Below are 26,255 nucleotides of genomic sequence, written 5' to 3' on the forward strand. Positions count from 1 at the left end.
GGGGGAGAGGTTCCGCAATTGCTGTTCTGACAACATCTGAAAATAACCTTCATGGGAGCCAAGTGCCTTTAAGAGACTTCTCTGCCCCCCACCTCCCGACTGGCATTTATCTGATGGCTTGGGACAGCTGCTCCTTCTCTTCTGCTTTCTATCAGTTTGACCTCTAAGGCTGGAACTGTCACTGAGGGGCTTAAAGTTTGTTTTTCAACCCATTCCGGAAACTCACAATCACATAGTTTATCCTTGGATTCGCTTAAATATGGGGGGTGGGTAGAAGGGGGTGGGGAGAGAGAATGCCCTGTCTTTCTCCCTGGTGAATGAAACAAATACAGGATTGCTCTTGTGGTGATGGGATGGTTTGGCAGAGGAGGGGGTGGGGTGGAGGGGAGGCATATGAAGTGACGTCTTCTTTCGAGTTTATTTGCATTTCAGACAGATCAATGTATGTTGGGGGGTGGGGGATGGGTCTGCCTTTCCCTGGTGCCCCAAATTAGCGTTAGCACAGAATACAATTTTGCATTTGGGAGCAGCCATGTGGTTGAACTTCCAAGGCATAGAGGGAGAGAGAGAAATTTGCCTGTAACAATTTTCGAAACATCCCCGGTGCCACGACCAAAAAGGGGACCCAGTATTAGGGATGCGGGAGAAATGTGATTCGGTTCACATTAATTATGACACACACACAAAAGAAAAATGAATCAAGTACGTATAGCTCAGAAGAATATATTACAATAAGAAAACAAGGATTTATCGCAACACATGACAGAATCTGATTCCCTTGCATTTTTTCAATCTGTGTTTGTATGACACTCCATATTTCTGCTGCGGTTGTTCTTCCTTCCTTCCTTCCTTCCTTCCTTCCTTCCTTCCTTCCTTCCTTCCTTCCTTCCTTCCTTCCTTCCTTCCTTCCTTCCTTCCTTTTCTTCTTCTTCTTCTTCTTCTTCTTCTTCTTCTTCTTCTTCTTCTTCTTCTTCTTCTTCTTCTTCTTCTTCTTCTTCTTCTTCTTCTTCTTCTTCTTCTTCTTCCATCTCATGTCAAATTCTTTTTTTAAAAAAACAAACAACTCGTTTTTTCTGGTGTCCCTGCTTTGCTGGTGCCCATATCACATGCATAGAATGATTATTGGGTAATCCAGCACTGTACATTCCCCTCCCAATCTTGGACAGACAGACGGACACACACCCCCCACAGACATGCTGTACTTGGTGTGCTGTACATCTCTAGGCTGCAACAACACAGCCATAACTAAAAGTGTTTAAATCCCATTAGTTGGAGCAAGATGCATATGTGCTCAACTCTCTGGCATGAAACCCAATGTGGATTTCAAGTGCTTAATGTGCCCTGCGCATACCAGACTGGGGTGGATCCTATTCAGTGTTCTCTCTTAAAAGGTACAAAAATCTTTTATTTAGGAGTGAAGAAGGAAAACCATGCTATGATCCAAATGCGGCTCAGAATAAAGGGAGCTGCAAATAAACAAACCCTATGTACTTTCTGAGAGTTAGTTCTTTGAGCGGGTTTTGTGCCCAACATTCAGCCAGTTTCACTGAGGGAGCTGACAGTGGCTCATAAATAGCTTTGCATACAGAAGTTCCCCGGGTCAGTTCCTTGCATATTCAGTGTAAAACAGAAGTGGGGAACCTATGATCCTACTGAGGATGCTGGTATGGACTACAACACTCATCATTGACCATGCTAGATTGGGCTGATGGAAACTGGAGTCCAACATGTTCCTCATCCCCGACTTTATGGTGCGGCATGCTTTGGAACAATTGATATAGGATAAAACAGAGCAACTTGCCCTCTCGAGGGCCTGGGGATTCCACCCTCTTGGTTAGTGTGACACTGTTGTTCCTTAATGGCTCTTGACGTCTTTCCTTTCCTTGAACCTCTCTCTTCAGATAACCCAGCTAAAGATTGCCAGCAACCCTTTTGCAAAAGGATTCCGGGACTGTGATCCAGAAGACTGGTAAGGATGTTTTTCTTCCCTTCCTCTGCTAAGGTCCTGATTCATCCTAGGTTTGGATTCAAACATGTCCCTGGTGTAGAGAGCAAGGGAAGATGGAGCTGGAGTCCATTTGGAGCGCTACCTCAACTTCAAGGGAAATTGGGGGTGCTGAGATTTGGGAAGCCTTATTTAGATTGTGTCTTGGAGAATTGGGTTGGTTGCTTGGCTGGCTGGCTGGCTGGCTGGATTATCCACATAATGTCTTGCTGTGTGTATTCATTATTCAGAACCCATTATTCCTTTGAAAAGTCTAAACTCTGTCCACTCTTTCCCCACATTAGGCCCAGGAATCACCGGCCCGGAGCCCTGCCTCTCATGAGTGCTTTTGCCAGATCTAGAAATCCAGTATCTTCCCCTGTGCACCAGAATGGGACTGAGAAAGGTGAGTCTATGTCGCAATGGTAGGAAACCTCCTGCATTCAGGGCAGCTGTGGCTTGTTATGGTAGATTTAAAAACTCAACCTAAGAACAGAGAAGGTCCATAGCTGAGCAGTAGGCTGACAGCTTTGTATGCAGAAGGTCCAACCAGGTAGATCTGGGAATATCCCTGGCCTGAAATCCCAATGACCTATTGCAGGTTCATGTAGACAGTACTGAGCTAGGTGGACCAATGTTCTGATAGCAAACAGTTTCCCACGTTCCTCCTAATGTAAGAGCAGCCCCTGCTTGGATTAGCCCCCCATTTAGTTATTGCAGTGGCTAAACAGATGCACCATAGGAAGCCAGCAAGCGGGAAATGAGTACAGTAGTCTTCTCCTTGCTTTTGAATGATTCCCAGCAACCGGTATTCATAGAAGAGGCTGAGATTATCAGTTGCTACTAGCCATGGCGGATATACACATCGCTGCCTCCAAGTATATTAGTCACTGGGGAACAACTGCAGGAGAGGGTGAATGCCCTCATGTTCTGATTGTGGGGTTCTTGGGTGAATCTGGCTGGCTCACTGAGAAAGAAAAAAAAAGACTGGACTAGACAGACCATTAGTCTGAATGAAGCAAGGCTTTGGACAAATTCCAGTGGAGTGGTCATGATAAGATGCAATCCCAGGACACCTGGGAGAACATCCCAGGAGCCATAGAGGTTGGATGGTCATCTGTCATGGATGCTTTAGCTGAGATTCCTGCCTTGCAGAAGGTTGGATGAGATGAACCTCAGGGTCCCGGCCAACTCTACAGTTCTATGATTCTATATCAGGTTCTCTCTCCAGCACCATGCAAGGTTAGGCCAAGGAAATTTGTTGCCTGATGTGAAGGACAATATCAAACCCACCTCCCCAATTCCACTTTATAGACTGAAAGCTGAATCTTCAATGCAGGCAACAGGACATTGTCTACTGCAACAGAAGGCAGCATGTTAACTTAGCAGGTGCAGGACTTGCCATGCTTGGCACACACAACAGTGTCCTCCAACACCTCCTCACTGCTTCCTGACCCCTGGCATCTGCTCCCTGAAGCATCCACCTCACAGGCACAGGAGGTGCCTTATAATGAGCCAAACCATTGGTCCATCGAGCTCAGAATTACTACACTGCCTGGCAGTGGGTCTCTCCCAGCCCTACTTGGAGATGCCATGGATTGAGTCTGGGACAGGTCAGACTATTGGTTCATCTAGCCCTAGACTGTCTGCTCTCACTGGCAGTGGCTCTTTGGGTTTCAGAAATGATCTTTCCCATCATTTGCTACCTGAGGTCCTTTTTTAACTGGGACCTTCTGCAAGCAAAGTGCCTGCTCCATCCAGGGGTGAACGAAGGCGGTGTGACACCCGGGGCAGGGCGTTGCTACATAGGGCGCATGTGCGGCGTTCCTACGTACGACGCATGCGGCGGCACCGCTCCAGCGCCGTGCGGATGGTGCCAGGATCCCCTGCTTGCAGCTGCAGCAGCAAACGGAGGATCTTCCACATGCGGCAGCCGCACGATGGCTGCTCGTGCCGCCGCGGAGTGCCTTCTTGTCAACCCCACAGACATCTGTGTTGCAAAGGGAACATCAGCAATGTCAGCAACACGATGACCATGTACGTACGCAATAGACAATCTTTACAGAACTCCTTCAAACCACAACAAGTACAAAATGAAATCTTTAGTCTCAAAGTCTCTGAAAATCTTTAAATGAAGCGAGGTACCAGACTTTGTACGATGAGAGACAAGCTGTGAAGCTTTGTGTATTCAGCAAATATGATGTCCAACACTGAACAGTATTGACTACTCTTTCGTAGAATTCACAGCTTGTCTTTCATCGTACAAAGCCTGGTACCTCGCTTCATTTAAAGATTTTAAGAGACTTTGAGACTAAAGATTTCATTTTGTACTTGTTATGGTTTGAAGGAATTCTATAAAGATTGTCTATAGCGTATGCACATGGTCATCGTGTTGCCTAGACATTGCTGACCCCTGCAGACATGGCACCCGGAGCACACCGCTCTACCCCCACTCCCATTGTGACACCACTGGCTCCATCACTGAGCTTTGGCCCTTCCCCAGATTCCCAACTGCCCACAGCAGAGGCAAATGTGCGCCCCTACCTGGAGAGACTGGGGATTAAACGTGGGACCTTCTGCAGGCAAAGCATATGCTCTTCCTCTGAGCTGTGACCCTTCTCCCCATAGAAAAAGAGGATACTGTATCTCACTCTTCCTGATGGCCAATAATGGGTAAACGTGGGAAGAGTCGTTCAAGCGCCGCAAGTCACTTCGTTGGAACAAGGGACAGCCGTAGTAAGAGTTAGGGATTCCACACGAAGCTCTAAGTGTGCGCTTGGCTTTAAGTGGTGTGATGCAAAGGAGCCTTAAATTAAATGTGATTAGCAGCCAGATCCACTGACTAGTCGAGGCACAGTGCCTGGAGATTTGCCAGTCTGGTTTATAGTCTTACAAGAAAAACATCTTGCTCATAAAAGAGAAAGCGTCTGAGTTACTAGCAGAGCTTCAGCGGGAGGAAGCTTCTACTTCTTTATTTCCCTTCTGCTGGCTGATCTGGTTATTCTTCTGGGGTTTTGCTGCTAATGCCCACGGCTGCAGAAACCACCCCAAGCACTTACTTGCTCAGGTGGCAAACTTCACAATAGGCTGTTTATCCTATTTAAGCAAGTGGGGCTCACTGCCTCTTCCTCAATCCAGTAGTTTCTATCCAGTGGCCTCAATGCTCCTGAGAAAAACAGGTTTCCACAAGCAAAGCTTTCTGTATTAGGTGCACAGAATTCTTCTGCTCTGCAGGGATGAGAGACCACTATCAAAAAATGCTGGAAAGGGGAACCAGGCTCCCGAGCAGGAGGTGAATGAATCCCATTCCAAATCGCCCTCCCTCACTCCAGCCTCTGCGATTTACGCTTTAAAAGCCAGCCACAGAGTTGCCAATTGCATGGAGGGCCTCGTGCATTTAGTTCAAGCCTTTGGGGAGAACGACCCAAAGACCTGCTGAATTGCAATTTAAAGGGAGAGGTCTGGGAGGGCACCCGAACACATAACCCATACTGCCCCAGGATTCTAGCGGTTGATATATTGTCCCTGTGTGCCTGAGCAAAACATTTCAGAGTTCCCTTTAAGTACAGAACTATGGAATGCCATGCAAACAGAGCCTCTGCAGGCACCTTCAAAACTTTTTTGCTATTCCACCAGGCTTACACAGACAATTAAGAGCACATCTTAATTCCATGATAGTTAGCTGAATGATAGTTGGTCTCTAATTTTAAATTTGTTGTGCGTTTTCATTATACAGTGGTACCTCAGGTTACATACGCTTCAGGTTACATATCCTTCAGGTTACAGACGTCGCTAACCCAGAAATAGTACCTCGGGTTAAGAACTTTGCTTCAGGATGAGAACAGAAATTGTGTGGTGGTGGCGTGGCAGCAGCGGGAGGCCCCATTAGCTAAAGTGGTGCTTCAGGTTAAGAACAGTTTCAGGTTAAGAACGGACCTCCAGAACGAATTAAGTTCTTAACCCGAGATACCACTGTAGTCTACACCAGGCTTCTTCGACCTCGCCCTCCAGATGTTTTGAGACTACATTTCCCATCATCCCTGACCACTGGTCCTGCCAGCTAGGGATCATGGGAGTTGTAGGCCAAAAAACACCTGGAGCAGCACGGCAGCAGCAGGAGGCCCCATTAACTAAAGTGGTGCTTCAGGTTAAGAACAGTTTCAGGTTAAGAACGTACCTCTGGAATGAATTAAGTAATTAACCCGAGGGACATAGATATTTTCGTAAACCACTTTGATGTTTTCTTATGATATAACAAATAAATAAATAAATATTCCCTGGATGTCAATGATCCTCTCAATTTTAGACAGAGTCCAGAGGGTGGGGAACTGTGGTTTTTAAAATATTTATATCAGGTATGATGAATACTTTAATCAGGAGCCAATAGTGACTGTTAACAGGACAACCCAAGGAATGACAGGCAGTAGTGTAGAAGCCTGGGATTTTCATTTACCTGGGGGCAAGTCCCATTGAACCCAATCAAGCTTACTTCTGAGTAGACATGTACAGGATACAGTGCAACTATCTGAATTTGGGTGGATTTGATTTTGGCTATTAATTAGTATTTTTTTTAAAAAAATGTGCATAGAACAAATTTGTTGGTTTGATATTATTATTTATTAGATGCATGTAACCACCCATTGGTAAATGTTCCCTGCGTAGTTGACAAACAAAATAATGTCAGCAGTTTTATGTAAAGAATTAGTGCAGTGCCATCATTATTTTCATAAACCTACAATGATGCCCGAAGAAACAATTGCTAATTCAAAAACGAGAATCTGAAGTTTGATTGAACCAAATCACATATTTTAACGACGTGTCATATATATACTCGAATACAAAGCAAAAAAGTTAATATTATGTCATCAAATGACACACACAGAGAAACCAAACCTAATCAAAACTTAACATCTAACAATATAAATATTTAACGGTCAAGTATAAACACATATTTAATTGTGAAATTGAAGGATGTTGCTCAAAGGCAGACTGTGTTCCAGTGCAGTCTATACATGTATACTCCAAATAAAGCCTATTGAATTCAATGGAATATTATCACTTAAGTATGCATAGAAGTGCATAAGCAACTCAGAATAATGGCAAGGAGACTCGTGGCATGTTAAAGATGAACAGAAGTCGTTATGGCATTCACTTCCATGGACTAGAGTCCACTTCATTGGTTGCAGGTGAAAATATATGTCTGTCTGTCCGTATACATAAACACATACTGTCCTGCATCCGATATATAAAGATAAGAACATTTATTGGCATCTATTGAATTTTGGCCCCTCCAATTTTATGTCTTAAATTTGCAGACCAATCCTATGTGTGTGCACCCACAAGTAAGTCCTTCTGTGTTCAATGGGACCTACTTCCAAGTAAGTATCTACAGCTTGCAGCTGTGCAACCTGATTCTATGCATATTTTACTCAGAATTAAGTCCCATTATACTTGATGGAAGGGACGCGGGTGGTGCTGTGGTCTAAACCACAGAGCCTAGGACTTGCCAATCGGAAGGTCGGCGGTTCGAATCCCTGCAATGGGGTGAGCTCCCGTTGTTTGATCCCAGCTCCTGCCCACCTAGCAGTTCAAAAGCACATCAAGTGCAAGTAGATAAATAGGTACCACTCCGGCGGGAAGGTAAACGGCGTTTCCATGCGCTGCTCTGGTTCGCCAGAAGCGGCTTAGTCATGCTGGCCACATGACCTGGAAGCTGTACGCCGGCTCCCTCTGCCAATAAAGCGAGATGAGCGCTGCAACCCCAGAGTTGGCCACGACTGGACCTAATGGTCAGGGGTCCCTTTACCTTTACCTGTCCATGCATTATATAAAATTGTATAGTGTATTAGCATGCACACAAACTTCACTTTTGAAATGTTCAAAAATAATTATAACGATAAACAAAAATCCCAGGGAAACAACATAAACCAGAGGATAGAATATTTGTTTTACTTCCAGATTGCCTGCCTATGATGCTGAAAATTAAAATTAGTTAGGGATCTGTTTTGTTTGGCTTCTCTTTAACCTCTGAGGCTTTCACTCTTCTCAACAATCACCTGAGCAGAGCCTTTTCCATGCTCCTCTTCTTGTTCTTTAAACCAAAAGAGAAGGAGCAAGAAAACACAACCGCCAGTAGTTGTATTTAGCCTCTTGCAGGACCCCCCCTAGCAAACCCATTAGGCACCTCTATTTGATTCCTTTTCCATTACCCAGAGTAAACAGTTGCGCAGAGAATCTTGGGGGTGGGGGCCTTTCCTCCCTCCCCCCAGCACACTCCAGGCCTATTAAAATAAAGAGAAGTCTCTATTTGTTTAGTGTTATACAATTGCAAAAATTTCAAGCGTGTGCAAACTTGTCACTCAACTCAGCTCTATTTATCACAGTCAGAATGCCTTGTCCCAGGAGCACAGATTTCTGCTGAACACAATGTTAAACACTTCATTTGAGCGGGGTGGGGGGCGGGAGCTGCTATCCCTGGCATTCCTCCTCTCCCTTCTGTTAACTTAAGATCGTTGAGCTAAGAAAAAACAACAACACACTCACACACGCACAAAAAGGGCTGTCCTTTTGTTTAAGAAACGTGGTCGCACGGAACAGAGCAGCGTCTCAGTAGGTGTAGGTGTGCAGAAGCTATTTCTAAAGCTTCACCAAGAGCTTAGTAGAACATGCAAAGCAATCAATCAAAATCTCAATCTCCTCCTTTAATCATCCAGAAATAATAACTGCACTCCTTGGTTCAGAACCCTCCTCTCCCCCAAGCTTCTACAAAACAGGTGGTCACAATCTCTGGTTTAGCACTGTGTCCAGACCAGGAAGATCCCACGGCTCCCACCTGCGTTACAGGCAGAAGGCTCCAGGTAGGATTGGGAATTCCCCTGCCTGAAACCCTGGAAAGCTGCTGCCAGTCAGTGTAGACAGTACTGAGGGACCAATTGGTGCTGCTCAGCATGAGGTAGCTTCCCACGTTCCTTCGGTAGTGATTTGTTTTCCGCCAGCAAACCATGACCAGTAGCAAACCGCTTCTGTTTGTAAAAGCGCATCTTATTCTCAATCTCTCCACCGCACCCCATTTGGCACTGGGGACAGGGCATGTCTCTGGGGTGTCTTGGAGTGCTTTGAGTGTCTGGGCCCACAACTCCAAGAAAAGGAGTGGGACCATAGGTTGGCATCGTTAGGTGCTTGCACAGGTCCCACTGCCCAGTGAAGGGGCGGCTGCCATTCGATGTAGTCTCTTCCTGGCTGACGTGGCCTGTTTATGTGTCCCCTCTAAGCAAGCGAGGAGCGATCAAAGTGGGAATATGTAGGAGAGTCCTTCGCATGTAATCTCTCTTCCTTCCAAGTCAGGGGTGATGGAGGTTATGCTCCACTTTCACAGCTGGAGGCAATGTGCTTCCAAATACCAGTTGCTAGAAACCACAGGAGGCTGGGGAAAGTCTCGCTTGTGGGTTTCTGGTGAACATCTGGTTGGCCACTGTGAGAACAGGATGTTGGACTAGATGGGCCACACTGGCCTGATCCACCAGAACTGCTCTTACATTCTTAAGGATATTAGGCAAATCAATGGCTGTTCACCATGATGGCTATGTTCTACATGTGTTCAGCTTGTTCTATGTTCAGCTTGATCTGGCAGGACTCCTCTTCTGGTGTCAAAACGGCCTAGAAGCCAAAGCACCTGGGGCAACAATACACCTTATTTTCTAATGACGTTGCTTGACAAAAGGTCAGAATTGGGTGCTTCCGCCATATTGTCCAGCCTTTCTCTACCACTTGCTTGAATCCTGCTTGCTGCTTTCCCATCTGGTTGGCCACTGTGAGAACAGGACGCCAGACTGGATGGGCTGCTGGCCTGATCCAGTAGGTTATGTTCTTATCTGCAGTGGCGCATGTTTGCACTACAAAGGCTAAAACTATATTGGTTTGAGTTACCTGGCTTCACTCTGGAGTGATGGGTCCCCTCTCTAGAGGTTAGATGGACACCTGGAGGTGACCTGGAGTTTCCAAGCTCCCTGCCAGCCAACTGACTCTTGTGTTTTTCTCCCCCCTTCCTCTTTGGCGCCCCCTGCAGATGTGGCGGAGAGTCGTCGGGAATACGAGAGGGACGCAGCTGGCGGGACGCCACTCCACGCAGATCCTGCTCACCAGCAGCTCATGTCCCGAGTGTTGAGCCCGGCGCTCCCTGTGCCCGGTGGAGGGGGTCTAGTCCCCCTCACCAGCCCCGCAGGGAGCCGGCCCAGCCCCCCACACCACGAACTGCGGCTGGAGCCATCCACTTCGGAGCCCCTCCACCACCACCCCTACAAGCACCCGGTCTCTGCCTACGACCATTACCTGGGGGCAAAGAGCAGGCCAGCCCCCTACCCTTTGCCCAGCATCCGGGGACACAGTTACCACCACCATCACCACCACATGAATTCGGCGGCTGCCGCTGCAGCGGCTGCCGCTGCGGCCAACATGTATTCCACCGCGGGAGCTCCCACCAGCTATGACTATGGACCAAGATAACCTTCGAGACGCAAGGTCCTCTAGCTTATATGACTGGCTATCTGCATGGGTTTGAACGGCTCAGTAGCATACGTTTTCAGAGAGCACTATCTTGTCGAAAGAACATCCCCTTGTCTCGCCTCTCCGCAAAAAAACAACAACCCTTCCCTGTTTCCATGAGGGGGTCCTTTGTCTCTTGCACGCGCTTTCTACTCATCCCTTCTTGCAACGTTGGAATCGTCCTTCATGACTTGGTTTCCTTCCTCGTCCCGGAGGAGGAAATGATCAGTCTCTTGACATGCGTGATGGATGGATGGATGGAGGTTGGGACTTTACTCGGAGCATTTTGCACCTCCTGCCGCCCTGCTTGGAGGGCACCACCGTTCTCATCCCCCCCCCCGACACAGTGATTGGCAGCTGCACTTTCCTCCCTTTGCTTTATAAATGAAGCCATATGTTGTTCTGTTGCTGCTGTCATCATCATAACCTTTTAGTGTTTATGCAGTTGTTTACCTGCTCAGAGTGCTTGCTGAATGCTACTTGCAGCACTGCCACGGTGCAGGGAGGTCAGGTGATCGTGCCGACACGGCTGTGGACCTAAAGCGTGAGCATCAGAACAGCTCAGTTTTTATTTTTGCCTGAATTTTAGCTTGCCTACCTTACCGCTCTAAGGTAGGTGACAAGCTTTATCTGTCAGCTGATATAGGTAGGCGGCAGACTTCCCCAACCTGGTGCTCTCTAAGTGATTTGGACTACAACTCCCATCAGCCTTGGCACAGAGAGGAGAATTAGTCCAGGACATCTGGAGGGCATTGGCTTGGGGAAGACAGGTGCAAATCCATTAGTCAGTGTAACAGTGGGGAAGGACCATGATTGAGTGCAGAAGCCCCCCAGGTTGCATCTCAGATCAGAGGGCAGATTATGGGGAAAGCCTCTACCTCCGAGACCCTGGTGAGCTGCTGCTGGTCAGTGTAGACCAGGCATGGCCAAACCTGGCCCTCCAGCTGTTTTGGGACTACAATTCCCATCATCCCTGACCACTGGTCCTGTTAGCTAGGGATGATGGGAGTTGTAGTCCCAAAACAGCTCGAGGGCCAGGTTTGGCCATGCCGGGTGTAGACAATGCTGGGATACATGGGCAAATAGTTTGTCCTGGTCCAGGTCCTTTCAATTGCAGGCAGAGTACTGGTGTGCAGCAGGCCTGCATGTCCCACTGGTGAGTTGAGCATCTGTAGACCTTGGGGGGAATTCAGTGTCACACTAAGATGACCGTTCCGTCAGTGCAATGACTTCTGCTTTTGCTGGATGGAGCAATCTCCCCTCTCGTCCCTTTGCATCGTGCTCTGGGGTGCTCTCCCAATCCTCCTGAGCAGATTTGATTGGGGGGGTGTACAAGGGCAGGAGAGGATGGGGAAAGTCCCATTGCACTGGTGCAGTGTTTCTCAACCTGTGTGTCCCCAGATGTTGTTGGACTACAACTCCCATCATGCCTAGCCAACATGACCAGTGGTCAGGGATGATGGGAGTTGTAGTCCAACAACATCTGGGGACCCACAGGTTGAGAACTGCTGCACTAGTGGGGCTCATTGTGCTGGCTACCACTAGTGCAAAAATGTAGCTGAATCAGGCCCCTTGCAGCTGGCATGGCAGTTGTAAAGGGCTTGCTGTTCTGGCATGTGTTTGGTTTCAACACCAAGAGTGGCCTCTATTTGTCATCTGTTGCACAGGCCCTGAATGCTCAAAGGTACCATTTGTTGGAGAACCTCAGGAGGGGAGAGCTCTCTTGTGCTCGGATCCTGCTCAGGAGTTTCCCACAGGCATCTGGTCGGTCACTGTGAGAACAGAATGCATCTCAACCCATTCAACCATAGTCCCAAACCATACATAGGTTTGTATCCAGCGCTAGTCCTAGTGAGAGTAAACTCGCTGAAATTAATGGGCATGGCTAGCTTGGGCCCATTGATTCCAGTGGGTCTTCTCTGAGTAGGACCGGCATTGGATACAGCCCAGGGAGCCCTTGGAGTGGCACAGCTGGGACCACCAGAAGCAGTTCTGTGAAACATACTCACAGGGTTTGCAGTGTATGCAAAGGTGGGTTTCTTCTGTAAGGTCCATCAGAATCATTGCATGCCTACGCAAAAGGGGTGCTATGTTGAGACTTTCAGAACTGCAGGTATTTTTGAATTATGTACACAATGTTTTTGCCAGGCTTGGGGTACCGCTGGGACTGATGATTATGCATCAAGATGATGTAAAATTGCAGTAGATACTGGTTCTGATTTTGTCCGCGTGGGAGAATCCTTAGAAGTTGTCTGCAGTTTAAGGTTTTTGGCTCAGTGGCAGAGCATCTGTCTTTGCATAGAAAAGGTCCTTGGTATCTCTGAGTAAAGCTGGGTACGTCCTCTGCTTGAAACCTCAGAGAGCCCCTGCCAGTCAGTGTAGACAATACTAAGCTAGATGGACCTGATGACTCAGTATAAGGAAGCTTGTTTTGTTTGTTTAGTCGTTCAGTCGTGTCCGACTCTTCGTGACCCCATGGACCAGAGCACACCAGGCCCTCCTGTCTTCCACTGCCTCCCGCAGTTTGGTCAAACTCATACTGGTAGCTTCAAGAACACTGTCCAACCATCTCGTCCTCTGTCGTCCCCTTCTCCTTGTGCCCTCCATCTTTCCCAACATCAGGGTCTTTTCCAGGGAGTATTCTCTTCTCATGAGGTGGCCAAAGTATTGGAGTCTCAGCTTCAGGATCTGTCCTTCCAGTGAGCACACAGGGCTGATTTCCTTAAGGATGGATAGGTTTGATCTTCATGCAGTCCATGGGACTCTCAAGAGTCTCCTCCAGCACCATAATTCAAAAGCATAAATTCTTTGGCGATCAGTCTTCTTAATGGTCCAGCTCTCACTTCCATACATCACTACTGGGAAAACCATAGCTTTTACTATACAGACCTTTGTTGGCAAGGTGATGCCTCTGCTTTTGAAGATGCATAAGGAAGCTTACCACCTTCCTGTTTTGAAGGACTGATGAGCATCAGTTGATGTTAGGGTGGCCAAAAACAGAAAGAACAGATTTGCATATGCTAATGTAAAACTGTGAAAATTGTGGCCAGGTGACCTGGGTGCCTGCTCTATCTGTTGCCAAGGTGCTCACGGTTGACATGCAATATCAAAGCCTCTCCTGTTTTGCTTTCTTAGGGTTCTTCTATCTTCAAACCAAACTTGTCCTCTGTATAAAGGAGGATGCACAGCCTCCCTAGCAGGAGCTATGATAAACATTCAACTTCATCAAGCAGAGAATGAGGCCTCCAAAACTGCATTCTCCATAATACTGGTTGCTGGAAGCATCCTTCCAAGGGACGGTGCTGGCCAGAGGCATAACTTTTTGCCAAACAGGGAGCCTAGATTGTGCTCCCCTGGGCCCAGCACTTATCAAAGTCTTGGTGCACCTTATGGATGCCGATTCCTGTCTCCATCTCTTCCCTTCAACCTTTGGCAGGCCGTCCTGGAGAAGCAAGGAGCCATGTTCTGTTTGCCAAAGGTCCCAGGTTCAAACTCTGGGAATCTCCCTTTGAAGAGGGTCAGGTAGAAAGTGATGAGGAATATCTTCTTTTGCTGAGACCTTGGGTAGTTGTCCGAGTCCTTTGTTATTGTTGTTTAGTCGTTAGTCGTGTTCGACTCTTCGTGACCCCCTGGACCAGAGTACGCCAGGCACTCCTGTCTTCCACTGCCTCCCGCAGTTTGGTCAGACTCATGTCTGTAGCTTCAAGAACACTGTCCAACCATCTTGTCCTCTGCCATCCCCTTCTTCTTGTGCCCTCAATCTTTCCCAACATCAGGGTCTTTTCCAGGGAGTCTTCTCTTCTCATGAGGTGGCCAAAGTACTGGAGCCTCAGCTTCAGGATCTGTCCTTCCAGTGAGCACTCAGGGCTGATTTCCTTCAGAATGGATCGGTTTGATCTTCTTGCAGTCCATGGGACTCTCAAGAGTCTCCTCCAGCACCAGAATTCAAAAGCATCAATTCTTCGGCGATCAGCCTTCGTTATGGTCCAGCTATCACTTCCATACATCACTACTGGGAAAACCATGGCTGGGTTGTCTAGATATTTTATTTTGACACACTTGTCACATGAACCAGAGAAGTTACACAAGTGTGTGTGGGCACATGCACACATTTTATCTTCTTGCAGCGTGTGGGCTAGTTTAGGAGGAAAGGCAGACCCATGACCCCCTAAAGTGGTACTCATGACTGAATAGCCCAGGTTGTGCTTCTTGTGGAGAGCCAGTGTGGTGTAGTGGTTAAGAGCGACAGACTCGTAATCTGGTGAACCGGGTTTGTGTCTCCGCTCCTCCACATGCAGCTGCTGGGTGACCTTGGGCCAGTCACACTTCTCTGAAGTCTCTCAGCCCCACTCACCTCACGGAGTGTTTGTTGTGGGGGAGGAAGGGAAAGGAGAATGTTAGCCACTTTGAGACTCCTGAAGGGGAGTGAAAGGCGGGATATCAAATCCAAACTCCTCCAGTGGCGTAGCGTGGGGGGTGCAGGGGGGGGACCAGCTGCACTGGGCGCAACATCTGGGGGTTAGGGTTACAGGGCGCAAATCCACGGGTTAGGGGGCACAAATTCATGGGTTAGAGGGCACAAATTACTTGCCTTGCCCCGGGTGCTGACAACCCACGCTACGCCACTGAACTCTTCTTCTTCTTCTTTCCCCAAAGGCAATTTTTAGACAAGGAAGTTGTAGTGAAGACTTTGAGCAGAATCAAAACATAACACTTGGGTTCATGGGCTGCTGTTGGTTCCTCTCTCCCACCCCTCAATCACATAGCAGAGAGCAGGGAAAGGAAGTGGCAATCTCCCCATCCAGCTGCAACAACAAAGGAGCCTCAGCAGACTTGACCGGAGCTGTGTCTGACCTTAAGAATGACTGAGAAGGTCCCTCTAGTGGGTTCAGGTACAAAGAGCTCTGATGGGATCAGGCCAATGGCCAACCAAGTCATCGTCCTCTTTGTGAAGCCAACCAGACCCCCCTTGGAAGCCGCAGAGAAGGACCTGGGTGCAACAGGGCTCTCCCCACTTCCGAGTCTCGGAAGCTGATACTTAGAGGCAGGCTGCCTCCAACAGCAGAGGCAAATCATAGCCACCCTGACTAGTAGACCATGATGGGACCAGCCTGTTCTAAAGCAGCTGTCCTGTCCTGTTCCAGCCGCCCCTGGCCAAAAATGATGCTTGGAACCATTTCTGGACCCTAACAGGAGGTCCTTGCGTGCAGGTCGTTATATTTATTTTATTTATTTCTTGTCTCACATGCTGGCAGGAAGTGTGGTGCAAAACACCTGGAAGGAACCAGGTTGGGGGTGCTGGTCCACACTGGCTCTCCACCAATTCGGACTGGGCCTGAGACGCTCTGCATGCAAGGCAGATACTCAACCACTGAATGTCCCTAACCCTAACAAGTAGATGCCTTATAAGGAGCCAGGTCATTAGTCTATCTAGCTCAGTATTGTCTACACTGGCTGGCAGAGGCTCTCCAGGGATTCATCAGGGCTCTGTCCCAGCCCTACCTGGGGAGAACCTGGGATTCAACCTGGGACTTTCTGCATGCACAGGAGATTCTCTCCTGTGGAGCAATGACCCTTGCTACCTTACTGGCTCATCACGCTTAGTACTGTCTGCACTGACTGGCAGCTGCCCTCCAGGGATTCAGAGAGGAACCATTCCCTGCTCTAACCTAGAGATGCTGGAGATTGATCCTGCAACCCTTTGAAGGAATAGCATGCATTGCACCACTGCGTCTCTGGTTCAGCTCTCGCCCCAGTTATACGAAATTGCCTTTTTACCGAGTCAGGCTATTGGTCCTACACTGACTAGCAGTGGCTCTCTGGAGCATCAGGCAGAAGAAGTCTCTCTTGGTCCTACCTGGAGGTGCCAGGGGTTGAACCCGTCTGCCCCGCATGGCCCCCTCCCTCTGCCACTGCGTTACTGCCCCTTCTGAAGGAGGAGGGGCATTCATTGCAGCACAAACAGAACCAAGACTTGCAACGCCTTAAAGGTGAATCCATTTATTGCTTCAGTGGGCTGGAGAGCACTGCTTCCATTCCACTTTATCTGACAAAGTGTGCTTTAATCAGCGGCGGAGTTTTGGCTTTCAAATTTCAGCAGTGGTCTGTTGTCCCATGCACCTGCTCTTCTTTGAAAGAGCAGTCGGACTCTCTGACCTTCCTAGAAGCTGCCTTGCGTCAAGTTCCCTAGCTCGGTAAGGACAAAACCAGAATGAGTTGGCTCCTCGCACTGCCAGCTCTGGCGCCCCCTACTGTTGGCCTCCCTGCCCTTTCCCCTACCAGCCCCAATGGGCACCAGCCTTTGCTTATTACATTCTTAAAGGTAAAGGTACCCATGACCATTAGGTCCAGTCGTGGACGACTCTGGGGTTGTGCGCTCATCTTGCTCTATGGGCTGAGGGAGCCGGCATTTGTCCACAGACAGCTTTCCGGGTCATGTGGCCAGCATGACTAAGTCGCTTCTGGCGAACCAGAGCAGCGCACGGAAACGCCGTTTATCTTCCCGCCGGAGTGGTACCTATTTATCTACTTGCACTTTGACGTGCTTTCGAACTGCTAGGTGGGCAGGAGCAGGGACCGAACAACGGCAGCTCACCCAATCGTGGGGATTCGAACTGCCGACCTTCTGATCAGCAAGCCCTAGGCTCTGTGGTTTAGACCACAGCACCACCTACTTTCTTAGGTGTACTCTTTAAACTTGATGTAAGAAGCGGAGGTGGCTCGTCTGACATAGATGGGCTTTAAAGGGGATTTTTTTTGGTGGGGGGTCATTGCAAGAAGGTCCATTCACAGCTCTTGGCAACATAAGACACCACTATATTCCAAGTTGGACCCTTAGTCTATTGGACTCAGTATTGCCTGCACAGGCTGGCAGCAGCTTTCCAGGGCTTCTCTGCCTGGAGATGCAGGGAATGGAGGTTTCTGTACCCCAGGCTCTACCACCGAGCTATGCCTTCCCCAGAAATGCTTTGCCAGCACAGCTAAATAAATCACCTATGATCAGTGGATGTCTATCACTTAGTTTACCAGTGGTTGGGGGGGATAAAGGCAACAGAATGGGGACAGTTAATGCCTTAAGTGTGGGCTTCCTGGAAGGGACTCAGGCACCAGTTCTCTGGAGTTCAGAGTTCCATATTGTCTACTCCCAGCTCGCAGTGTCTATCCAGGGTTCCAGGCAGGGTTCTCTCCCAGCCCTACCAGGACATGCTGGGGACTGAACCTGAGACCTTCTGCATGCCAAGCAGATGTTCTAACACTGTTCCCCCTGGTGCTCTGATCATCCCTGATACAGGCTTATCGATCTTCAACTTGACAAATCTATCTATCTCGTATGTACATCAGCAATCATGACCCACATCTAGCCTAAACATACCCAAGCTCTGAGTGCGACTTCATGCCTCTACACTCCAGATTCTGCAAGTTGCTTCTTGATCTCCTTCAAGGGAGCTTCTCCTGCCTCCTCCCTCTTTCCCTGGATATACAGTGTTACTACTGCAGTGAGAACTCTGCTTTCGGAAGGCTTTAGCAGCGCTCGGAAGAGTCACGGTCGAAAGCAGATGTGTTCTAGTTAATTATATATTATTATTTTCCCTTTGCAAAAAAGTTTGGTTCAATCGCAACGCGTTGCACAAAAAGGGATCCTTTAAAAAAAGTGTAGTGGTAATTGTGCCTTCTTTCGAGGGCTGGACTAAACCATGTTGTCAAGCACATCCCTTAAGAAGAAGGCTGAAGGACTATTGCAAGGCTTCCTCAACCTGGGCCCTCCTGATGTTTTTGGCCTACAACTCCCATGATCCCTAGCTAGCAGGACCAGTGGTCAGGCATGATGGGAACTGTAGTCTCAAAACATCTGGATGGCTGAGTTTGAGGAAGCCTGGACTATTGCAATCATTGCCCCCTGACCGCCTCTATCGACTTCAGACTACAACTCCCATCAGCCCCAGATAGCACAGTTCTGCTGCTGGGAGTTGTAGTCTGAAACAGATGGAGGGAGTCAGGCTGGCCAAGGCTGCAGGTTTCTGTTGTGTGATTCCTGCGTTGTAGGGAGTTGGACTAGATAAGCCTTGGGGTGTGTGCGTCCCGTATGACCCTAGCATTCTACAATTCTGTGTATCACCCGCCCATCACCAGAGAACCTCCCTTCCCCCTCTATGAGAGCTTTTGCCACTCTTATTTCCAAATTATTGGAAGGGTTTTCTCCCCCATTACGTGGATTAGTGCCAAAGCTTTGGGTCAAGTCTTTCATGACATTGGTATATTTATTGTTATTATTAATATTATTATTTTCTTCCTTTCAGCAATTATGCAATTTGTGGTGTGTGTGTGTGTTCTTTTTCTCTTCTCTTCTTGCTAGTTGCAGTGTAAAGTGAAGGGTGGGGTGGGGTTGGGGGGGGGCCCGGAATATTCAACTCAACCAAAGAGTCATATCTGCAAAGAGTGTAGATAATCTGTAGATATTTGTAGATAACTGTAGATAAACATACCACGGTTACACTGGGGGTGGGAGGGGGAGAGATGACAGACAGTAACATTTATAAAAGGTTTTCGTCTTCCTTCTTTCTCAATCTCTTGTCTTTTTTCCTCCTCCCCTTCGAAATCACATGCTTTGGGGGGCGGCAGCGGTGTTCATTTCATGTTACGAAAGCAAAACGGAGCTCTTTACACAGCCTGATTCCAGAGGGCTGGAGCTGCAGTACTAAAAGCCCGGTTTGCAGCACAAACCTCAGGGGGTGGGAAGCCTCAGGTCTAGGGTCCGGGTGTGGCCCTCCGGGCTCTCAATCTGGTTTGGATTTGATATCCCGCTTTATCACTACCTGAAGGAGTCTCAAAGCGGCTCACATTCTCCTTTCCCTTCCTCCCCCACAACAAATACTCTGTGAGGTGAGTGGGGCTGAGAGACTTCAGAGAAGTGTGACTGGCCCAAGGTCACCCAGCAGCTGCATGTGGAGGAGCGGAGACGCGAACCCGGTTCACCAGATTATGAGTCCACCGCTCTTAACCACTACACCACACTGGCTCTCAGAACTTTGCAGAACTTTCCCTAGGGTACTTGTCGGCCTTGCTTCACACTCATGCCTCTCACTTGTCTGGGTGGAGGGCAGTTGTTAATTGGGGAAGGAAGGTTAACATTTATATTTGTTGCTTCACCCCATTTGTTTTTTTCAAAAAAAAAAAATTAGTTTTCCAAATTTATAACAAACATATCCACAAACATAAACAAAAAGCCCACCCAAAAACAAACAAACAAACATGTATCCTAACTATAATATTTTCACTTTTGTTGTCATTGTTGGGTGACTTCCTCAAATCCCCCTGGCTGAGTTTCCATATAAGTCATTATAGCAGTTTTCCAAAACTATTTTCACATAAAATTTACTTGGTCCATTAACATCTTTCTTTCTTTTCATTTTGACTTTTATCCATAGTATTCTACAACATCACATATTTAAATCCTAGGTCAATCTGATAAGTAAAGGTAAAGGGACCCCTGACCATTAGGTCCAGTCGTGACCGACTCTGGGGTTGCGGCGCTCATCTCGCTTTACTGGCCGAGGGAGCCGGTGTACAGCTTCTGGGTCATGTGGCCAGCATGATTAAGCCGCTTCTGGCGAACCAGAGCAGTGCACGGAAATGCCGTTTACCTTCCCGCCTGAGCGGTACCTATTTATCTACTTGCACTTTTATGTGCTTTCGAACTGCTAGGATGGCAGCAGCAGGGACCGAGCAACGGAAGCTCACCCTGTCACGGGGATTGAAACCGCCGACCTTCTGACCGGCAAGTCCTAGGCTCTGTGGTTTAACCCACAGCACCACCCGCGTCCCGCTAGGCCAATCTGATACTCATAACAAAAAAAATTCCTTCCAGTAGCACCTTAAAGACCAACTAAGTTAGTTCTTGGTATGAGCTTTCTTGTGCATGCACACTTCTTCAGATACCTCCTTCTTCAGATACCTTCAGGTATCTGAAGAAGTGTGCATGCACATGAAAGCTCATACCAAGAACTAACTTAGTTGGTCTTTAAGGTGCTACTGGAAGGAATTTTTTTTGTTTTGACTATGGCAGACCAACACGGCTACCTATCTGTAACTGATACTCATAAGTAATTCTATTTAAGTTATCTTAACATATTTAACTAAGTAGTCTTTGAATTTCTTCCATTCCTCTTGGTACTCCTCCACCTTCTGGTTGCGGACTCTTCCAGTCAGGTCGGCTAGCTCCAAAAAAATCCATCTTTATCTGCCATTCCTCCACTGTTGTGCCTCACCCCATTTGGCCTCGGGTTCCCCCCACCCACTGGCATGTGGCCCCCAGAGGATTGCCAAGATGCCGATCTGGTCCTTGGTTGGAAAAAACGTTCCCCATCCTTCCTTCAGACCAACTACTGTATTTTTCGCTTCATAAGACACACTTTTTTCCTCCTAAAAAGCAAGGGAAAATGTCTGTGTGTTTTATGGAGTGAATGTGTGGTCCCTGGAGCCAAATTGCCCAGGGGCAAAAAGCAGATCATGCTTTTTTTTTTTTTTTAGAAAGAGGGAAGGGGGTGTTGAAACGAAGCCGCTGAGCAGCTGATTGGCAAGTGATCGGGAGGGAGATAAGGGACTCTAGCAATAAAGGAGGCTGCCTGGGAGGGGATGAAGTAAAAGCACATGGATCCTCAGGATTTTTGCATTGGGTCACCCCAAATTCACCATCAGATCACATAGCATGTCCATGGCTGCAGCCTGCACCAAAAATACCCCATGCATCCACTGTTTTGTGGTGCTGCAATGGTGCAAAAATGTGGTTACGAACCACCAATCCACATGGATCCTCAGGATTTTTGCATTGGGTCTCCCTAAATTCACCATCAGATCACATATCATGTCCATGGCTACAGCATGAACCACAAAAATCATACATCCACTGTTTCATTCAGAATATTTTTTTTTCTTGTTTTCCTCCTCTAAAAACTACGTGGGTCTTATGGTAAAATATGGTAATTCCGCCCGGGACATTGGTTAGTTTATTTAAGAAAATTCCTACCCCACTTTTTTTTTTTAACCTCCAAAGGGCTTTCTCTAGATTTCCCTGACATTCTCAGTTGTGACTGGTGAACTTCAACTTTTATGAATGAAAAAAGCCTCATCGCAGGCCGTGCAAGGGAATCCTGGGTCTAATCCTGTTCTAGTAGAGCAGGTGCAGGGAACCTTTGGCCCTCCAGATGTCCGAGGAAGATGTTGGAGGAAGGAACTCCCAGACAGTCCAACAGGGATTGGGTACACTCAATGGGCTCGGAATAGAGACAGGCTTTTGGGAGCAGGGAAGACAGGAACAGAACAGGTTCAAAGCACTCACCACTGCAACTTTTTGTTGCACCTACAACTTCCAATGATGTCACAACCATTTATTTAGCTGAAATAACCCTAATTGGAGCACAGTTGTATAAATGCAAGAACCAATGAACGAAGAATATAACAGAAGCAACTTTTTAAAAATTTGATTTATCATGAACCCATGTACAAAATAACAAATAACCACGCAAACAATAACAGAACCATATCCGAGGCATGTCCCGGAGAGAAAAAAACCCTAATCATAGAGATGCAGTTACATATAGCCGAGATTGTAATATGACTCTATGTAGTCCAACCACGAGAAGGAGTGAGTCACAGGAGGAGCAATTCTATGACTCTCCCTATTTATAATAGCAAAAAATAGAGACCAATGTGCACCAAAATTGTCCTGTTTGGCTTCACCGCAAACTACCCCAAATGACCAGACGCCCAAATAAAGCAAGCAGCACTTTAAACAAAAACAAAAACCTCACATTAATGAGTTTCAAAGGTGTTATACAGTGGTACCTCCATTGCACATGGGATCCGTTCTGGAGCTCCGGTCGGATCCTGGGGAATTCACAACCAGAGGTGTCTCTTCTGCGCATGCGCATGGCACGGTAGATCGCTTCTGTGCATGCGCGCACAGCGAAACCCAGAAAAATACTTCCAGGTTTGCTGCTTTCACATCCTGAAGGATACGCAACCAGAGGTATGTGTGTGTCCGGAGGTATCACGGTTTGTGAAAGAGAGAGGCAATAAAATGGGGTGCTAACCCATTAAAAGCCCACTGAAATTTAAAAGTGTATTTAATTTCAGCCAGAAGAAACGTGTGGCGTTTGAGCAGCAAAGAAACCCAGGGCTGGGGTGCTGTCACACAGTGGCGTAGCGTGGGGGGTGCAGGGGGGGCCCGGCTGCACCGGGCGCAACATCTGGGGGTTAGGGTTAGGGGGCGCAAATCCACATGTTAGGGGTGCAAATCCACGGGTTAGGGGGCGCAAATTACTTGCCTTGCCCCGGGTGCTGACAACCCACGCTACACCACTGCTGTCACAGAAAAACTCCCAGGTCTTGTGTTCACAGACCAAACCTTCCAAAACTGAAACCAAGAGCAAGGCAGACTCTGATGATAATTCCTGAGTGAGACTAGAAGATGGGAGCAAGTATTCATTGGATCATTATGAGATTTTCTGCACAGTTTAAATGGACGAGGGCCTTTTCATGACTGCCTGATCCCTCTGCAAGTGACCTTTCCATCTTCCTAGTGTTCTGGGTGGAAGGTTGTTGCTGTCCTTTTAATTATACGGGAGAGAATTTAGGCATGCTATGCTCCAGCAAGCAGCTTGAGGTGGAACCGTTCAGAAAGAGCTGTACCACGTCATGATTCCGATTGTGTGGCTCAGTTTCCCCAGGTTCATGCTACACCTGAATCACGCCAGGGTTTCAGGCAAACTCTGAAGATGCAAGTTAGAGGGGTGTATGGTGAGGTGTATAGAATTCTGCCTGGTGGATAGACAAAAGTGTTCTCCCTCTTTCACAACTCTAGAATTCAGGGCTACCCAGCAGAGATGAGTGTTGGAAGGTTTGGGACGGATGAAAGAAATCTATGGTGTTTGCTCTCCCAAGAAATCACAAAGGCCACCAGCTGGGATGGCTGTAGAAGAAGATTAGACAAATTCTGGAAGCCCAAGACTATCAGTTGCTAGTAGTCATTACTGTTGTGTTCTGTCTCAATGGCAAAAAAAGGCAGCATGTTTCTGAGTATCAGTTGTGGGAACTCCCAAGTGAGGAGAGCTGTTGTTTCACTCACATCCTCCTTCTGAGCTTCCCAGTGGAGCATCCACTTGGCCTTTTGGCCTGATCCTGCAGGACTCCTCTTATGTTCTTACGTAGGTAAAAAAGGTCAAGGACGGTTAAATCCAGTCAAAGGTGACTAAGGGGTTGTGGCGCTCATCTCGCTTTCAGGCCGAGGGAGCCGGCGTTTGCCCACAGACAGCTTTCTGGGTCTTGTGTCCAGCAGGACTAAACTGCTTCTGGCACAGCGGGACACTGTGATGGAAGCCAGAGCGCACGGAAACACCGTTTACCTTCCCACCACAGCGGTACCTATTTATCTACTTGCGTTGGTGTGCTTTCGAGCTGCTAGGTTGGCAGGAGCTGGCACAGAGCAACGGGAGAACACTCCGTCGCTGGGATTCGAACCGCTGACCTTCCGATCAGCAGACCCAAGAGGCTCAGTGGTTTAGACCACAGCGCCATCCGCGTCCTATGTTCTTATGTACCGGTTGCCAGCTCTGCTCACAAAAGCCTAGAATCCTAGAACCATTAGGAGCATTTGCCTGTCACTGGAATGAAACATGGGAAGAAATCAGCAATGCTCTCTTGCGCTTCCTTTTGGTTTACAGGTGAGGTGGGAAAACCCGCTGTGGCGGCCTGTGTTACATTTCCTGCATTAAAGAAATGTGATTTTACATGCCACCAAGGGAAAGGAACAAGACTCTTGTTTTATACACACTTATACTGTATAGGGATGGGGGATGAAACACAACATTTAAAGGCAAATCTACCTAAGCCACACTTTGCAAAATAAGGTGCAAACTGAAACACGGCGATCTTTTGGAATTCACGCTTCTCCGAATTTTGTGGCGCAGCTGTGCAAAACTGCAGATGCTAAGGTGAAGTAGACAGAGAAGTGCATTTGGTAGTGTGAATATCACCAAAAATGCATTATATTAGGGAAATTGCTTTGTGAAAAGGTGCATAACGGGGACAATTGCATACAGAAATGTGTGCACCACGAGAATTTCACACCCAAAAAACTGGTGAGTTTTCATTACTTTTTTTATATAAAAATCCCAACTGCAGAAAACTGAACATAAGGTTGGGAAAGTGAGGAACTGAATTTGATATATTTGCCCAGAGGTCAGCAACCTTTTTCAGCAGGGGGCTGGTCCACCATCCCTCAGACCATGTGGGGGGGGGGCGGATTCTATTTTGAAAAAATAATAATGAACGAATTCCTATGCCCCACAAATAACCCAGAGATGCATTTTAAATAAAAGGACACATTCTACTCATGTAAAAACATGCTGATTCCCGGACCGTCTGCGGGCCGGATTGAGAAGGGGAATGGGCTGCATCCGGGCCCCGGGCCTTAGGTTGCCTACCCCTGTATTTGCCCATCCCTACCTGTAAATTCCACTGGATTGAAGGAGTGTTGACTTCTAAATGTATAGGATTGCACTGCCGGCCATTGAGAATTCAGCTAGCAGCTTAATAGCAAGTGCCCTCTAGAGAACAACGCTTGTATCGCAGGAAGTAAGAGGGTCCAATCGCCACTGCTCTCTGGAAAGCTGCTGAGAAGGGAGACAAAAGGGTCTGGCTGAGAAGGGAGACAAAAGGGTCTGGCTGAGAAGGGAGACAAAAGGGTTTGGTTCAAGCTGCTGTGTAGAGGCATGGAATTTTTTCTCCCAGGACGAGGGCCACATTGCCCCTATGTAAAGCTGTCGGGGGCCACATTCCACACACTCAGTCTCTTGCATTAAAATACTGGCATGCAGACACACACGTACACATGCACACACACACAAATACTATCACCGAACAAAAAGGATCTATCGTCAATCTTCTTTTCTTTTCAATTTGAGGAAACATTTAAACGTGCCGTTCCCCACCTGCAGCCTGGAATGGAGCGGCCCAGCACGAACACAGATGCCCCAATTCTCCCAATGATCTGTTTCGATTCTGGCTAACGTTTTGGTTTTGCCTCATTCGGTGCTCGAATTCCACCCACGTTAGGTTTGCAAACGAGGCACACATGTTGGTGTAATATACCTATTCTATTCCCTTTCATAGCCTATGACACTCAAACAGTTTGTATATGTCACATCTGTTTTGCATATACGGACAACAGATTTGGCTGACCCGTCTATGGCTAAATGAAGATAAATGTGGGCTTTCCCCCTTTCCATATGGGGAATTAAATGTGTTTCCAGATTTCTGTGAAGAGAAAAGTATTGAGAACAGCCTATATCAAAGTAATTACAATACATTGTTCACATTTATTTCCATTAGGTATGAAAGAGAGAGAGAAATAGAGAGAGAGAGAAGGAAGGAAGGAAGGAAGGAAGGAAGGAAGGAAGGAAGGAAGGAAGGAAGGAAGGAAGGAAGGAAGGAAGGAAGGAAGGAAGGAAGGAAGGAAGGTGGGTGAAAAGGAAGAGAGTCCACAAACCTGATGTTTGAGTCACACATGAATCTCAAGTTCAGGATTTTCACATTATAAGCAGAAACTGCCTTACAAAAGGGAAAAGTGCTTTGTAAAATACTAAATTCAAAGAATGAAGGATTGAGATGAGGATTCTTTTCCAAGGTGGAGATCCCTCAAGGCAGTGTGTGCAAAGGGGTTTTGAAAGGTTCA

General features: G+C 47.6%; 1 protein-coding gene and 1 long non-coding RNA gene across 4 annotated transcripts in view; both read left to right on the top strand.

Moving 5' to 3' along the window:
• Positions 1–10,932, top strand: part of TBX1 (T-box transcription factor 1) — a 45,420-nt gene extending 34,488 nt beyond the window's left edge. For 2 of the 3 annotated variants that reach the window (XM_081893360.1, XM_081893361.1), the window contains 3 exons: positions 1,902–1,969; positions 2,290–2,390; positions 10,050–10,932. In XM_081893360.1, coding sequence (XP_081749486.1) covers positions 1,902–1,969; positions 2,290–2,390; positions 10,050–10,486 — 606 coding nt within the window. In that variant the 3' untranslated portion in view covers positions 10,487–10,932. Of the gene's footprint in view, positions 1–1,901; positions 1,970–2,289; positions 2,391–7,299; positions 7,363–10,049 lie in introns of all 3 variants that reach the window. The other variant, XM_081893359.1, reaches the window with a different exon arrangement.
• The window catches only part of LOC309359657, a 203,140-nt gene extending 184,307 nt beyond the window's left edge, over positions 1–18,833 (top strand). The window contains exon 2 of the long non-coding RNA XR_014163902.1: positions 17,169–18,833. This is a non-coding gene — a long non-coding RNA (uncharacterized lncRNA). The remainder of the gene's footprint in view (positions 1–17,168) is intronic.
• Positions 18,834–26,255: the final 7,422 nt, after the last annotated feature.

Source organism: Podarcis melisellensis, assembly GCF_964234715.1.
Source record: "Podarcis melisellensis genome assembly, chromosome: 16".
NCBI lineage: Eukaryota > Metazoa > Chordata > Lepidosauria > Squamata > Lacertidae > Podarcis > Podarcis melisellensis.